The sequence below is a fragment of the Talpa occidentalis genome, unplaced genomic scaffold, assembly GCF_014898055.3.
Source record: "Talpa occidentalis isolate TD23 unplaced genomic scaffold, MPIMG_talOcc4v2.1 talOcc4.7, whole genome shotgun sequence".
NCBI lineage: Eukaryota > Metazoa > Chordata > Mammalia > Eulipotyphla > Talpidae > Talpa > Talpa occidentalis.
The window spans coordinates 11,341,822-11,356,458 of NW_023605083.1; the positions used below are offsets into that span (position 1 = coordinate 11,341,822).

The 14,637-nt window shown below is 44.2% G+C and overlaps 1 protein-coding gene across 1 annotated transcript in view; it reads right to left on the reverse strand.

Annotated features, from left to right (window-relative positions):
- Positions 1–14,637, reverse strand: part of ACER2 (alkaline ceramidase 2) — a 38,474-nt gene that overhangs the window by 17,529 nt on the left and 6,308 nt on the right. Inside the window, exons 2-4 of the mRNA XM_037492398.2 lie at positions 10,594–10,708; positions 9,726–9,867; positions 1,537–1,674 (exon numbers count right to left, since the gene is read on the reverse strand). Of these exons, the coding sequence (XP_037348295.1) occupies positions 1,537–1,674; positions 9,726–9,867; positions 10,594–10,708 (395 nt within the window). The remainder of the gene's footprint in view (positions 1–1,536; positions 1,675–9,725; positions 9,868–10,593; positions 10,709–14,637) is intronic.

Here is a 14,637-nt window from a genome sequence, read left to right on the forward strand (position 1 = left end):
GCAAGGGGTTGAGATGCAACCTATGAAGCTCACCGCAGCCACTACAGCACAAGTTCAATCCCCAGCCAGGGAGGTGGCCCACACGGTGCAGCAGACCTCTCCTGTCTCACCTGCTGCTCCCCTCAGCAGTGTATTTCAGTCAATCTGCCTGTTCTGTTCCCCACTCTGTCTCTGGTGAATCCTCTCACACACCCCCACCACCCAAAACTCTGGCCTGTATCCCAGTTATTGTATGTATAAATAAATAAATCTTAAAAAAAAAAAAGAACAAGTTTAAGATATTGAAACCAGCCAAATGCCCCCAAAACAGATGAATGGATCAAAAAGTTGTGGTGTTTATTCAATGGAATATTATTCAGCAATCAAAAAGACAAATTCATGCCACTTAAGGCAATATGGATGGAGCTGCAGGGGATTAGGCTAAGCAAAATAAGTTGGAAGGAAAAAGATAAATATCAGATGGTCTTACTTACATGTGGAATATAGAGAAACGAAGCAAAAGCTCAAGAAAAAGTCAGATCTAGCAAGCTGACCATAGATCTGTAGTATACAGTAAAGGATGGGGAAGCAGGGGGTCCAAATAGGGAGAGAAGAGCACAAGGGACTATGGGATGGTTCACAGGTGGTATGGTGGTGGGAGAACTGTGGGGATTACACCTGAGGGGAGAAACCAATTACTGTACAAAAATGAAAATGTTGCCCAAAAAAAATTGTTTTAATTAAAAATAAATTAAAAAATAGAGCAGGCTTAATGTCATAACTGTAGACAAGAAAAAAGTCTCAGATGTATCACCATCAACAATAGCCCACCTGAAATTAAGGTTTCCTTGTATATAGAAATTCATTTTTCTGCCTCCTTCCTCTTTTTTCTTCTTTGTGTGAATGCAACAGCCTTTTTTTTTTTAAAGATTTATTTATTTATGCATACAAGAACTGGGGTACAGGCCAGAGGTGTGGAGGGTGAGAGGATTCAGCAGAGACAGAGTGGGGAAGAGCACAGGCAGATTGACCCAAACACACTGCTGAGGGGAGCAGCAGGCGAGTCAGGACAGGTCTGCTGCGCCATGTGTGTAGCTCCCTGGCCAGGGATAGAACTCATGCTGCAGTGGCTGGGGATTGCTTCATAGGTTGCGTCTTAACCCCTTGTGCCACCAGGGAGGCCCCTGCAATAGTCTTTTTAGGACTTTCCTTATCTCCTTATTCTTATCCTATGAACAAATCTGTTCTCTTTTCTCCAGAACCAGGCTAGGCAACTTGTTCAAGACAACTATCAGGTTCTCAAGGTGCTCAGGCTAGGCTAGTTTTTGATAGTAGGGATGCATCACATCCACTAAACAGCTGCTCCCTTCTTTCTGAAAATGATATTATTAACATTCTGACGTAAATTGTCAAACCTCCTTCCAATCCAACAGTCAGAACTGAGTCTCTGTGAAGAGTCAAATTCCCTTCACATGCTCAGGAGCAGTAAAAGACCGCGTAGCTGGTGCACCCATCACAGGGCAGGTGTACATGGCAGGCAGCAAGAAGGACACACACCTCTTTAGCTCTGCGATGAGCAGCACGGTGCAAGGAACCCCCAGGGACATCAGAGAGATGTTGTTGATCGCAGGCTTGACAAAGGCCAGGCACGTCGTCACTGCAGACAGCACACAGACCACCACCTTGAACCGGCCCCTGGAGCCATGAAATAAACCAAATTCATTAGAACACAAGGTCTCGTTGTTGAATATCAAGGTATAGATGCAGCTGGTGGGAGTGCAACTAGAGAAAAAACTTTGCACTAAGTACCAAAATCTAAGAGCCATTCACACTTGGTGGCTTAGTTAGCCACCAAGACACTAAGAGTTAAGAACTGATTCTTATGAAATCAGACACTTGAAATATTTAGCCATGAGAATGGTAAAATGAGAATCAACTGCAGACCCTGAAGGTAAGATATCGATGATTGTTTTCTTAGTGTTACTTTTCTATGTTCGTTAGATGTTGTGCAGTAGGGTGTGGCAAACCTTTCCTGCAAAGGTGAGCTAATAATATATTTTAGTTTTCACAAGGCACTGAGTGAGTCTCTGCTACTCAACTTTGCCACTGTAGACAACAGGAAGTGAATAGGATTGGTTGTGCACCAATAAAACTCGATTTGCAAAAACAGGCATGGACTGGTTGGGCCCACAGATTGCAGTTTGTCAACCCCTGTTCTAGCAGGTGAGCACAAAGGACACTTATGTTGAAAACAGAGACTATATACAAACCACAAAGCTTCCACTTTAAAAGAAAAAATGGGCTGATGCACAAAACTAAGTCTTAAAAAATTCTAAGTGTTGGGCCTCCCTGGTGGTGCAAAGGGTTAAGACACAACTTATGAAGCAGTCTGCAGCCTCTGCAGCACGAGTTCAATCTCCTGGCTGGCCAGGGAACAGCCCATATGGCGCAGCAGACCTCTCCTGTCTCGCCCGCTGCTCCCCTCAGCAGTGTGTTTCGATTAGTCTACCTGTTCTGTTCCCCACTCTGTCTCTGGTGAATCCTCTCACCACCACCCCCATGCCTCTGGCCTGGACCCCAGCTCTTGTATGCATAAATAAATAAATCTTTAAAAAAATTCTAAGTGTCTGTATTTATGGACAATCCACAGCCTAGTGAGCATTGAAATATTGTGTTGAAAGTTTCTGACATGACAAATCCTAGGCAAATGCTTGATACTATCCTCAGACTCTTCAGTAAAGGTGCTTTCAGTAGAAAGAGCCAGAAGTGGCGACGTGATCTTGAACATGCTCCTTCGTCTCTCCCTGGGAATCCATTTCCTTATCTATGAAATGAAAAGCTGCAGTAGGTGATTTCTAAAGCCTCCATCATAGCTGAAATGGTTGTTATTGCTGATTAGCACAATTTATTTTGGCCAAGAGCCCTAGAACAGGTCACAGTTAGGAAACGAATTTGAATGAAATTCTATTCTAAAGAAATGACAGTGCACTGAAACCTTCAAGATACAAATCTATCTCCTCAAGAGGAAAACCACTTATCATCAAGGCACAGGAAATCATTGATCAAACTGCCAACTTTGTGACTGGAATGAACAGGAATTGGTGTCCTGAACTTTGAACAGAGAAAAAACATGTGGAGGAAAGGACCCAGGCTGCAAATCCTCAGGAGAATGGTGTTTTTCTCCTGGCCTTGGCTGCCATCCTCAGCTACTGGATAAAAGGCCATCGCTCCACCCGAGAAGGACAGGCCACTCACTGCTCCCCTTCCCCATCATGGGCAGGGCCCTTGGGGAGACACAATAACTTTTCACCAGGTTTGATGTTCTGTGACATAGGCCAAAGCATTTGGGTCTTTTTTTATTTAAAGATTTATTTCATTTATTTATGCATACAAGAACTGGGGTATAGGCCAGAGGTGGGGGGAGGGCAGTGAGAGGATTCACCAGAGACAGAGTGAGGAGCAGAATAGGTGAATCTATTGAAATACACTGCTGAAGGGAGCAGAAGGCGAGACAGATGAGATCTGCTGCACCATGTGGGTTAGCTCCCTGGCCAGGGATCAAACTCATGCCATAGTGGTTAATAGCTTGATAGCACTGAGTCTTTAACCCCTGTACCACCAGGGAGCCCCCCCCATTGGGTCTTTTTAGATTAGATGCACACATCATCAGAAACCTGAATTCCATTGCCTCTCTGTGTACAGCAGTTTCAAATTCAAGCACTAGCTGAAGAGAGAAAGAAAGCAAGAGAGAGGTTAAAAACACAGGTGTTCTGGTGAGACCGACATGTTTTCACATTCTCCCTCCATCACTTCGTAGCTAGCAAGTCACTAAACTCTCCAAATCTTAGGTTTCTACATGGAAATTAAGAAAACCTGCTCATGGAGTTCTTGCAAGCATTAAAGTACTTAACACAGTGTCTGCTGTATGGTATGTGTTAATCAAATAATAATAATAATAATAATTATTACCATCATTTGAGAATAAATGCTATTTTAAATAATATTATCATTGCTAATAATACCACACTCTCAGGGAAAATTTGGCTGAGGCCGTGATCACCAAAGGCTCTGTAATAGTACTAGCAAATAGTTCAAAGGCAGCAAGCTTGATGAAACTTGCTTTCTCTTAGGAGAACACTGGCAGACAGCACATCAGCAGAGGGTGTGGAGGAATGTGCTTCAGGAAGGCAGCTTCACCAACCAGGACATCCTGTGAACACACAATTCTGCAAGTAGCAGAAGTCAACAGAGGTCACATGGCAGGCAGAAAGCCAGCTGTCCCGGTGGTCCCCAGAGGCCACTAGAAATATAGGAGCCAAGGACCCCAACAGGGGGATTTATGAACAATGACTCTAGGCAGCAATACTGCAAATTCTGGTCCCATTTTCAACTTTCTGGCCCACCATGGTCTAAAACTGCAACACCAGGTCAGGAAGCCGTTAGCACCTCTGTTTCCTGTACTCTCCAAACCAAAATCTAGCAACCTAATAACATCATATTATTATAATATTATGAAGACAACAGCAGCAGCTTTGTCTTCAGCTACCTGTTAAAGCAATGGTTTTCAACCTTATCAGGCCCTGGGGCCCCTTTATATTAAATATTCAGGGAGGCTCATTTTACTCTTCTGAAGTAAAATGGAAACTTTTGTATGATAAAACTTCCATCATTGTGACCATTGAAAACATGCCCACAGATTTCCCAGATGCCCCTTGTGGGATGGAAATGCACTGGTTAAATGCACTGCTTTAAACTCCCTGTAGGACAACTAGCCCTTGATACTCACAGGGCCACAGCATTAGGTCCTAGAAGGTCTGCTCCTGTCAGTCTATAAGTAAGGAGCAAAGACCCAGAGAGTCTAAGATGCTAGCTCCAAGTCATCTCCCAAGTGTGAGAGGCAGGACACACAGACTCTAGCCCACACCTTTGGTATTCAGGATCCAAAAAGAGAACTGGATTATGAAGTGAGGGCTGTCCTTATCTTTTGTGGAAGCAAAAGCACAAAAATCACAGCAGTCATATTATTTAGGAAATGGATGTAATTATCCTACAATAATTATTTGTTCCTGGATGTGTCAGAGTAAAAATGTCTAAAAATCATAAATATCAGCAGGTGAGTGTATGTCCTGGTACTCAGGACATTCTAGGTAAGATGAAAGTATTGTTAGTCCACCAGTTATCCCTAATTGAATCACCCCATGCTATTTTAAACATTCATATCTTCAAATCATTTATCCATATTAGCCATTCATAATAACTGCTAGAATTTATTGAGTCCTCTCTTTTATAAAACACTGTGCTGTGCACTTTACATGATTTTCCCATGTATTTTAGCCCCATAAGGAAGATGCTTTCATTAGCTCCACTTTACAGATGAGCAAAACGAGGTCTCAGAGCTTTTAAAAAAGTGGATTGCTATTCAAAATCATATCTGTCATTTGGCCGTCACGCTCTGCTGTCTCTTCTCTAGATATCTCACACTGAACCTATTCTTAATGTATTTTTAGAATATTCCAGAAGTCTATGCCAAAAGGCAGGGGGTGGGGAGGAGAGACAGGTTAACTATCTGTTAAGTTCAGGCAGCTAAACCACACAATCCCTAGTCATTAGAAATCCCACTTTGACATGAAATCTTTGGTCTGGATGACCACAACACCTGCAGCAGCCACCCAGCCCCTAGTCCCAAGCAATAAAGCCCATACCCAGGAGTTTGACCTTCTTGTTCTCCCCATCAATGGCAAACTGAAAATGGACAGAGCTAAAATCTTTATTTATAGTGAGCCACTTTTTCTACAACAGGTACCTTTTCCATCTTCTGATTAAAGTTGCCCAGTCTCTCCAATGTGTTAGCCGGTCTCAGAAAGGCTGAGCAAATTCTCCTCCACATGTTACTGGTAGTAAAAACAGCAAACTCTGAGCCCTGGCTGTATTCTCCCCACTACATGATATACAGGATCATCTCACAAGAAATCTGAGCTGAAAATTCTTATTTATCTCATTTTACAGATGAGGAAATACAAAGTTAAAGAATCAAAGAGATAAGCTATAGTTTGTAAGAAGGAAGCTAAGATTCAAACCCAGGTAGTCTCCAAAGTCAGGACCATCCCCACAGCGAAGGGAGAGAGGTCCCCTCTGGCCCAGAGAAATAACACAGGTGCTGGCCATGGGAAACTCCCCCTATGGGGCCTCCCCGGTGGTGCAGCGGTTGAGCGCTGGTTTCCGAAGCTGCCCGCAGCCTCTGCAGCGCTGGTTCAATCCCCACAGACCTCTCCTGCCACTCGCTGCTCCCCTCAGCAGTGTACTTCGTCAGTCTGCCTGTTCTGCTACCCGTTCTGGCTCTGGTGAATTCTCTCCCCCTCCCGCACTTCTGACTGTACCCAGTGGTTGTATAAATAAATAAATAAATCTTTAAAAAAAAAAAAAAACTCCCCCATGGCCACTGTGCTCTCTGCCACACAATACAACTGCGCTATTAGAGGCGGTGAGCCTTAATTACTACAACCATGCCTCCATTTCCTCCTCTCTAACTCATAACAACACTCCCTTACTCTCACCTTCAAGAAATGAGAAAAGAAAAAGGTCTTCTGTCATAAACACATTAAAAATCCTCACTTGGAATTTCAATCCATGATTCCAGAGAGCAACCAAATAAACAAAACTCTTACACCCATATCTTCCACTTTTTGCTCAGATGCCAGGAGTTGAAAGGTAAGAGATAAAAGCAAGGTGGTTCTTCAGCTCTCAGCCTAAGCCAATAGGTAGATGTTGTTTTGAAGGCAGAATCAGAACCTCTCTGCCCTCGAAGCCACTCATGACACTGCCTCACTGCCTCACACTGTCCGCCTCCACCCCCTCAGGAACCCCTCCCCCACCCCTCAGCACCAGTCATTTTCCTGAAGCTGAACAAGGAGACAGAGCAAGGCTAGAAACTCTGAGAGCCAAACCCAATCCACTGCATTTTAAAGTATACTTTCTCCACTGAGAAGGAGGCCTGAGCACTATAATCATCTAAGATCAGGAAGGCCTTCCTTTTTTCCTTCAACTTGCAAACAGCTGACTGTCACTTTCATTTTCCAGAAAATAACCTTGATGATTCTTCTACCTGCTCAATGACACTCAGTGCTAATACAATTTAATTCAAATCTTGCTGTCCAGAATAAGAGCGTATAGTTAATCCATTTATAAAGTATGTTCTCTCCCTAACTCATTTAAAAATATATTTTTTGCATTTTTTCAATACTATTGAAAATTAAGATGTGCTCTTTCTTTTTTTTTTTTTTTTTTTTAAGATTTATTTATTTATTTATACAGGCACTGGGCACAGTCAGAGGCGGGGAGGGTGAGAGAATTCACCAGAGCCAGAGCAGGGAGCAGAGCAGGCAGAAGGACCGAAGTGCACTGCTGAGGGGAGCAGCGGGCGGCAGGAGAGGTCTGCGCGCCATGTGGGACCCTCCTCTGGTGGCCGGGGAGCAGCCAGGGATCGAACCGGCGCTGCAGAGGCTGCGGGCAGCTTCGCAACCCAGCGCTCAACCGCTGCGCCACCGGGGAGGCCCTGTGCTCTTTCTTTAAATAAAAAAAAAAACCCTGCAAATAGTACAGGTTAAAGGTAAAAGCTCAAGTTCTCAACTAATAGTCACTGATCGGAGTTGCGGTCCTCATCTTCCCAGACATTTTTGTACACAAAGACCTAGACTCATTAATTCTAAAATTCAGATATCACATACACAGTTCTACAAGATACTTTTTGCAGCCAACATTTTTTTTTGAAAATTTATTTATTTTATGCATACAAGAGCTGGGGTACAGGCCAGAGATGCGGGAGGAGGGGGGTGAGAGGATTCACCAGAAACAGAGTGGGGACCAGAACAGGCAGATCCACTGAAATACACTGCTGAGGGGAGCAGCAGGCGAGTCAGGAGAGGTGTGCTGAGCCCTGTGGGTAGCTCCCTGGCCAGCCAGGTATCGAACACATGCTGCAGTGGCGTGGATAGCTTCATAGGTTGTGTCTTAACCCCTTGCGCCACCAGGGAGGCCCCTGCAGCCAACATTTTTTATGGACACTCCTCCACCTCAGTCCCTGGGGAGCAGCCTTGGCCTTTAAACAGCCCAGTGATTTCTATTCTTATTCAAAGTACCAGGAAAACTGATGATTTTTTTATTTTCCTGACCTCATCTTCCCTGAGTACACAATTTGCCTAACTGAACCAAATGATAAAGTTTTAGACTTTTTGTCCATCTATATATTTGGCAATGCACAGTATCCTGTAGAAAAATATGTGGTAATATGTTCTGGAATCATTTCTCATTTTTTTGAGTCTGGTTCTCTTCTGTTTCTTTGTATTTCACCACACCTCATTTATAGCGTCTCAGAAAGACTCTCCCTGATCAAACACAAAATCAGCACCCCCAGTCACCACCATTCTCTTATCAGCTCCATTTGCAGCAAAAACACATGCCACACCCTAATACTCTATTTATTCGTTTGTTGATTTGTTGATTTATAAGCCTACTCAGGGCAAGCCCACTCTGATGTTTTGTTTATTTCTGTACCCCATTACCTAGAAAATGGATAGTTTAAAAAAAAAATTAGTGGATAAATAATCATATAAGCATAATATAGTGGATATTAAAATGCACTCCTGGGCCTCCCCGGTGGCGCAGCGGTAAAGCGCTGGGTTGCGAGGCTGCCCACAGCCTCTGCAGAGCCGGTTCGATCCCCGGCCAGGCCACCGGGCGAGGGTCCCACATGGCACTCAGACCTCTCCTGCTGCCCGCTGCTCCCCTCAGCAGTGTACTTAGGTCCTTCTTCCTGTTCTATTCCCCGCTCTGGCTCTGGTGAATTCTCTCGCCCTCCCGCGCTTCTGACTGTACCCAGTGCTTGTATAAATAAATAAATAAATCTTTTAAAAAAATAAAATAAAGGGCCTCCCCAGTGGCGCAGCGGCTGAGCGCTGGGTTGCGAAGCTGCCTGCAGCCTCTGCAGCGCCGGTTCGATCCCCGGCTGCTCCCCGGCCACCGGAGGAGGGTCCCACATGGCACGCAGACCTCTCCTGCCGCCCGCTGCTCCCCTCAGCAGTGTACTTCGGTCCTTCTGCCTGCTCTGCTCCCCACTCTGGCTCTGGTGAATTCTCTCACCCTCCCACACTTCTGACTGTACCCAGTGCTTGTATAAATAAATAAAAATAAAATAAAATAAATCTTTAAAATAAAATAAAATAAAATAAAATGCACTCCTTACTGAAATTCTGGATTTCCAACTTGGAGGTATATATAGTTCTCATTAGAAGCAAAAATAATACAATTTGAAAATTACAGCACCTATAGCTCAGAGAACTGATTCCTCAGGGTACTGTAAACCTACAAAACTGGTGACAGTGTATTAGACTCAATGTCTAATGTGAACTGTTCTGGCAAGAAATCAAAAGTCTTTGAACTGCCATTCAGTAATTTCATCACCACTGAAAATCTTTCCACTTTGGCTCATATCAAATAAGGGAGACATGTGACTTGTTATCCCTAATATCATATACATTTCTTCCCCAAATATGTTAACATTTCCTATTTTTCCTTTCAGTTTATTTATATTATCAGAGGATACATAAGCAATGGATAGTAAACAAGTATATGACTCATTCTAGTTTATCACTAGAATGAGCTTGACAATGTGCTATTTTTCTTGATAAATACCTTGTTATTCTAGGTATCGCACTTACCAGTAAATGCAAAAGAGTTTTGCACAAGCTTACCTGTCATTTCGAAAAATCTTTGGTAGATACCTTCTGGGAAACCACATGGCCAGTGCACACATCAGAACCCAAAGGATTGCAAGTTCATCGAGCATCTGACCCAGGAAACTAAGGGTTGCGTGGAAGTAGACAGATCCTATTCCTAGAATCGATTACAACCAATAAAAAAGGTCACCAAGGAAAAACAAATTTACAAATTCAATACACTGCTTAGGATAGTTCTTTCACCCAAAGCTATCGCAAAGTCTAGCTCACTATTTCACTCAATCTCTCTGAAAAAAGAAACTGAAAGAAGAAACTCATACCACCTCAGTATGTAGACCTGAAATCTACAAAGAGGATTTTAAGCAGGACCCAATAGCAGTACATCAGAACTTTACTATTTCACAGGTAAACACCCTGGGACTTTATGGAAACAGGCAGTAAATGAAAATCAACAATCTTTCCCTGTTAAGAATTCTCAATCTGCCTGTGGGAGGAAATGGAAATTACATAGGTATTTCCCAGAACAATGAAGGATCAAACATCCAGATTTTTCCCTTTAATTTGGTCCATTAGAAAGTACAGTCTCATCCGAGTGCAATTGTTTCCCATGACTTTCTCCAGAAGTTCTCAGAAAACTGCGCTGGCACGACACCAATATTTCACATAAATGAACTCCCAAATGGTGTTAGCGATCATTCCAGCCAAACTTGTTATCAAGTCTGTATTCAAGAGACTTTATTTTGGCATCCAGCAAGCAAAATAAAAGTTTGCTAACACGTCAGAGTAACTCTGGTTTACAAAACATAATGTTCAAAGGGAACAGGAAACGTGCGGAATTCCATTTCCTCCCTTTCAGTCCATGCTCACAAACAAATCCACTTACCCACGACAACTAAGAGAGTCCATATTAAGTAGATGCCACTGTTGAAGCACGTTGCATACTGACGGAACAAGCACATGCAGATGGGCGGCAAAACGAAAAACAGGAAGTTGCTGATCTGGGGGAAGAAATGTAAAACAAAGAGGTGAATATTAAATTAAAGGGCATAAAATAAGGTAACTTATTCAAGTATGTCCTTTGCAACCTGGAGTGAACGTGGCCATACATCATGTTTAGGCAGTTAGACTTTTTTTTTTTTAAATACATATATATATATATTTAAGATTTATTTATTTATATAAGAGCTGGGGTACAGGCTAGATGTGCGGGAGGTGAGAGGATTCACCAGAGACAGAATGAGAACAGAACAGGCAGACTGACAAAATACACTGCTGAGGGGAGCAGCGGGCGAGACAGGAGAGGTCTGCCGTGCCATGTGGGATCCTCTCCGGCGGGCTGGGATCGAACTGGCACTGCAGAGGCTGCGGACAGCTTCACAGCGTTGCACTCAACCCGCTGTGCCACCAGGGGAGGCCCCAGTTAGACTTTTTAAACTGCATATAAACAGGAAAAATTTGAAATGTCTTCTATAACCATTCAGGGGGACTCCTGGCCTTCTCTCCGATGTAGGAGCAGTTATGAAAAGCAGTGCAAGGGCCTCCCTGGTGGTGCAAGGGTTAAGACGCACCTATGAAGCTGTCTGCAGCCACTGCAGCATGAGTTTGATCCCCGGCCAGGGAGCAACCCACATGGCACAGCAGACCTCTCCTGACTCGCCCGCTGCTCCCCTTAGCAGTGTACTTCAGTCCGTCTGCCTGTTCTGCTCCCCACTTTGTCTCTGGTGAATCCTCTCACCTCCCACACCTCTGGCCTGTATCCCAGCTCTTGTATGCATAAACAAATAAATCTTTAAAAAAAAAGAAAAGCAGTGCAATCTACAAAAGGTACACAGGCTGTTCTCTTGAGTCAAAGAATCACTGACTCTTGCACAAACGAACTATCATTCCAATTGACTCTCACATATATTTTGCAAGATAAGGCCTGCACTAAATAATGGTGAAAAGGAGAAAAAAGGAACTTAATGAAGAAGTGAGAAGGATTTGATCAGTGTTTCAGTCCCCAACAGTTTTCCACCATTTGCAGTCTTTCCTCCTGAGCCACTGGGCCCACTGAAGGCGGAGTCTCCCCAGCTTCCCCAAGCCACTCCCTCAGCTTTTTTACCCCTACTCAAAACACACTTCTAGGCAGAAATCAAATATGTAAGATCCTTCCCAGCTTTAGAAGTGTAGCATTTTATCTTTTAGATACAGTGGGATTTAATCCTCTTTGTTACCTCTGTAGGGGGGGGGACTCAGCTTATTTATTTATTTATTTATTTATTTATTTATTTATTTAAGATTTATTTATTTACGGATACAAGAACTGAGGTACAGGCCAGAGGTGTAGGGGGGAGAGGGTTTGAGAGGATTCACCAGAGACAGACTGGGGAACAGAACAGGCAGATTGACCGAAGTACACTGCTAAGGGGAGCAGCAGGCGAGTCAGGATAGGTCTACTGCACCATGTGGGTAGCTCCCTGGTCAGAGATCGAACTCGTGCTGCAGTGACTGCTGATTGCTTCATAGGTTGCTTCTTAACCCCTTGTGCCACCAGGGAGGCCCATCAGCTTTTTTATTTTAAATACTACATTGTATCTAATGCAATATATTCAAAATATTGCAATAAATTCAAAAATATCATTTCAACATACAATCACTTTTTAAAAATCATTAACAAGATAGTTTACATTGTTCTGCTGGCAATGAAGCAGAAGGGGCAATGAAGTCTGCAAAGTTAAGGTGATGGAGGCTTTCAAGAGAAGAAATGAGTTGTCTGTGTTGGATCATACAGAGGAGGCCTCCAAGAATCCATGAACTGAACTGAAGTAGAAGTGTAACAGGTGGTCCCCAGGAATGGGGGAGGTTCCAGGTTTCCTGCTCCACCCAAGGGAGCATGGAGCTGAATGGGGAGTGAAGAAACTGAAGAAGAGATTGGGAAGGAAGGAAGCAGGATGGAGAGCCAGAAGGAGACCTGGAGGAGGCACGCGGAGCAGAAAGACATGCGAAGAAACTGCGCTTGCCTTTTGGTCGTGGACTGGTGGACACAGATGTGGGTGAGAGACCCAAGGGGAGGTGACAATGGTGGTTTTTGTCTTGATTTTGATTTTGCTCTTTTCCTCCCACACTTGTCTGGCTGTTTCTGATCCTTTTCTGTGGGTCCCCACTGAAAAGTGCTTTGGGCTTGTGGCAGGCTTTGGGGCCTTGCTCTGGGCCAATCCTGCTTGGGTGGACTTTTCCCCACAAGGGGATGGGTGACTTTGGGTGCTTGATTTAGAAACTATATTCTTTGCCTTTCCTATGTTGTTTACTTTAATTGTATTAAAGTTCCTTTTCATTAAAGTCTCATACGTTTTGTGTTGATGCGGTGGATGGCAGAACCTATTTAGAGCAGGCAGATTTGGGGGCTCTGGGGTGTCCCTCTCCTGTAACAGAAAGACTTTTCCAGACTGAGGAAATCACACAGGTATGCAACTACACAAAATGTGTCAGCAAACCCCAGAACTTGAGCTACAGGTAAGGACTGGCAGAGGATGTGGTCAACAAACGCCTCTCTCACTAAACTAGGAACAAAAGGGTTAGGGGTAACAGGAAGGGGAGAAAGATAGGGTGGGGAAAAATAAAATGAGTAAAGGGAAAAGAATATGCATTGTGAGGGGTGAGATAGGACCTGGGCTGCTGCCTTTGACTAAAATTCAAGACTAAAGTCCCTTGTGAGGCTATGACATTCTGGAGAAAGGGCACCTTCTAGTTAGTCCTCTCTGCTTGGGGTCTATTTTTCTTTCCCACCTTGGAGCCCTAGAGCATAGATAAATTGCTTCGGAAGTCCCAGGAGGTATATAATCTCTAGTCTCAAAAGTGTGGCCAACTCCCACTTACTGAGAAGCAGGTGAGGCGGCATCAGGACAGAATTGACTATATAGGCAGAAGCTATTGTTCATTGCTATCACCTCAACCTTTACTTTTCATGGACTCACAGAATCAGAGATCTTTATGAGTTAAGGTGAGAAATCTTTTTTTTTAAAGATTTATTTATTTTTATACAAGAACTGGGGTACAGGCCAGAGGTGTGGGGGTGAGAGGATTCACCAGAGACAGAGTGGGGAACAGAACAGGCAGATGAACTGAAGACACTGCTGAGCAGAGCAGCGGGCGAGACAGGAGAGGTCTGCTACACCATGTGGGTCTCTCCCTAGCCGGCCGGGAATCGAACCGGTGCTGCAGAGGCTGCAGACAGCTTCACAGTGCTGCACTCAACCCACTGTGCCACCGGGGAGGCCCAAAGGTGAGAAATCTTAAAGACAATCCCTTGTTTTCCAAGGAGATCTAAAGAGACACCCAGGATGGTTAAGGTCAGAGAAGCATTTATCTGCACTGGGGCCAACAGCATGTCCTCTCCCCCTCCCCCTGCTGCCTCATGCACCTTCCACAGCCCCATGCTGCTCTTCATCTCTAAACTCCCTGGCATAACTCCTCATCTAGTAGCTAAAAATTTCAAACTACACCACCTATTGTACACATATCACCTGTTACATGATTTATTTATTTATTTATTTAATGTTGTCTTTAGATTTATTTATTTATTTATTCATACAAGCACTGGGTACAGTCAGAAGTGCGGGAGGGTGAGAGAATTCACCAGAGCCAGAGCAGGGAGCAGAGCAGGCAGAAGGACCGAAGGACACTGCTGAGGGGAGCAGCAGGCGGCAGAAGAGGTCTGCGCGCCATGTGGGACCCTCCTCAGGTGGCCGGGGAGCAGCCGGGGATCGAACCGGCGCTGCAGAGGCTGCAGGCAGCTTCGCAACCCAGCGCTCAACCGCTGTGCCACCGGGGAGGCCCCACCTGCTACATGATTTAAATGTGGCTCTCCTTTTGTTAAACATAGAAGTAAAAAGAAGAAAAGAAGGTGAAGGGGGGAAAGAAGAAAAATGGAATTGTTATACTAGAGGTT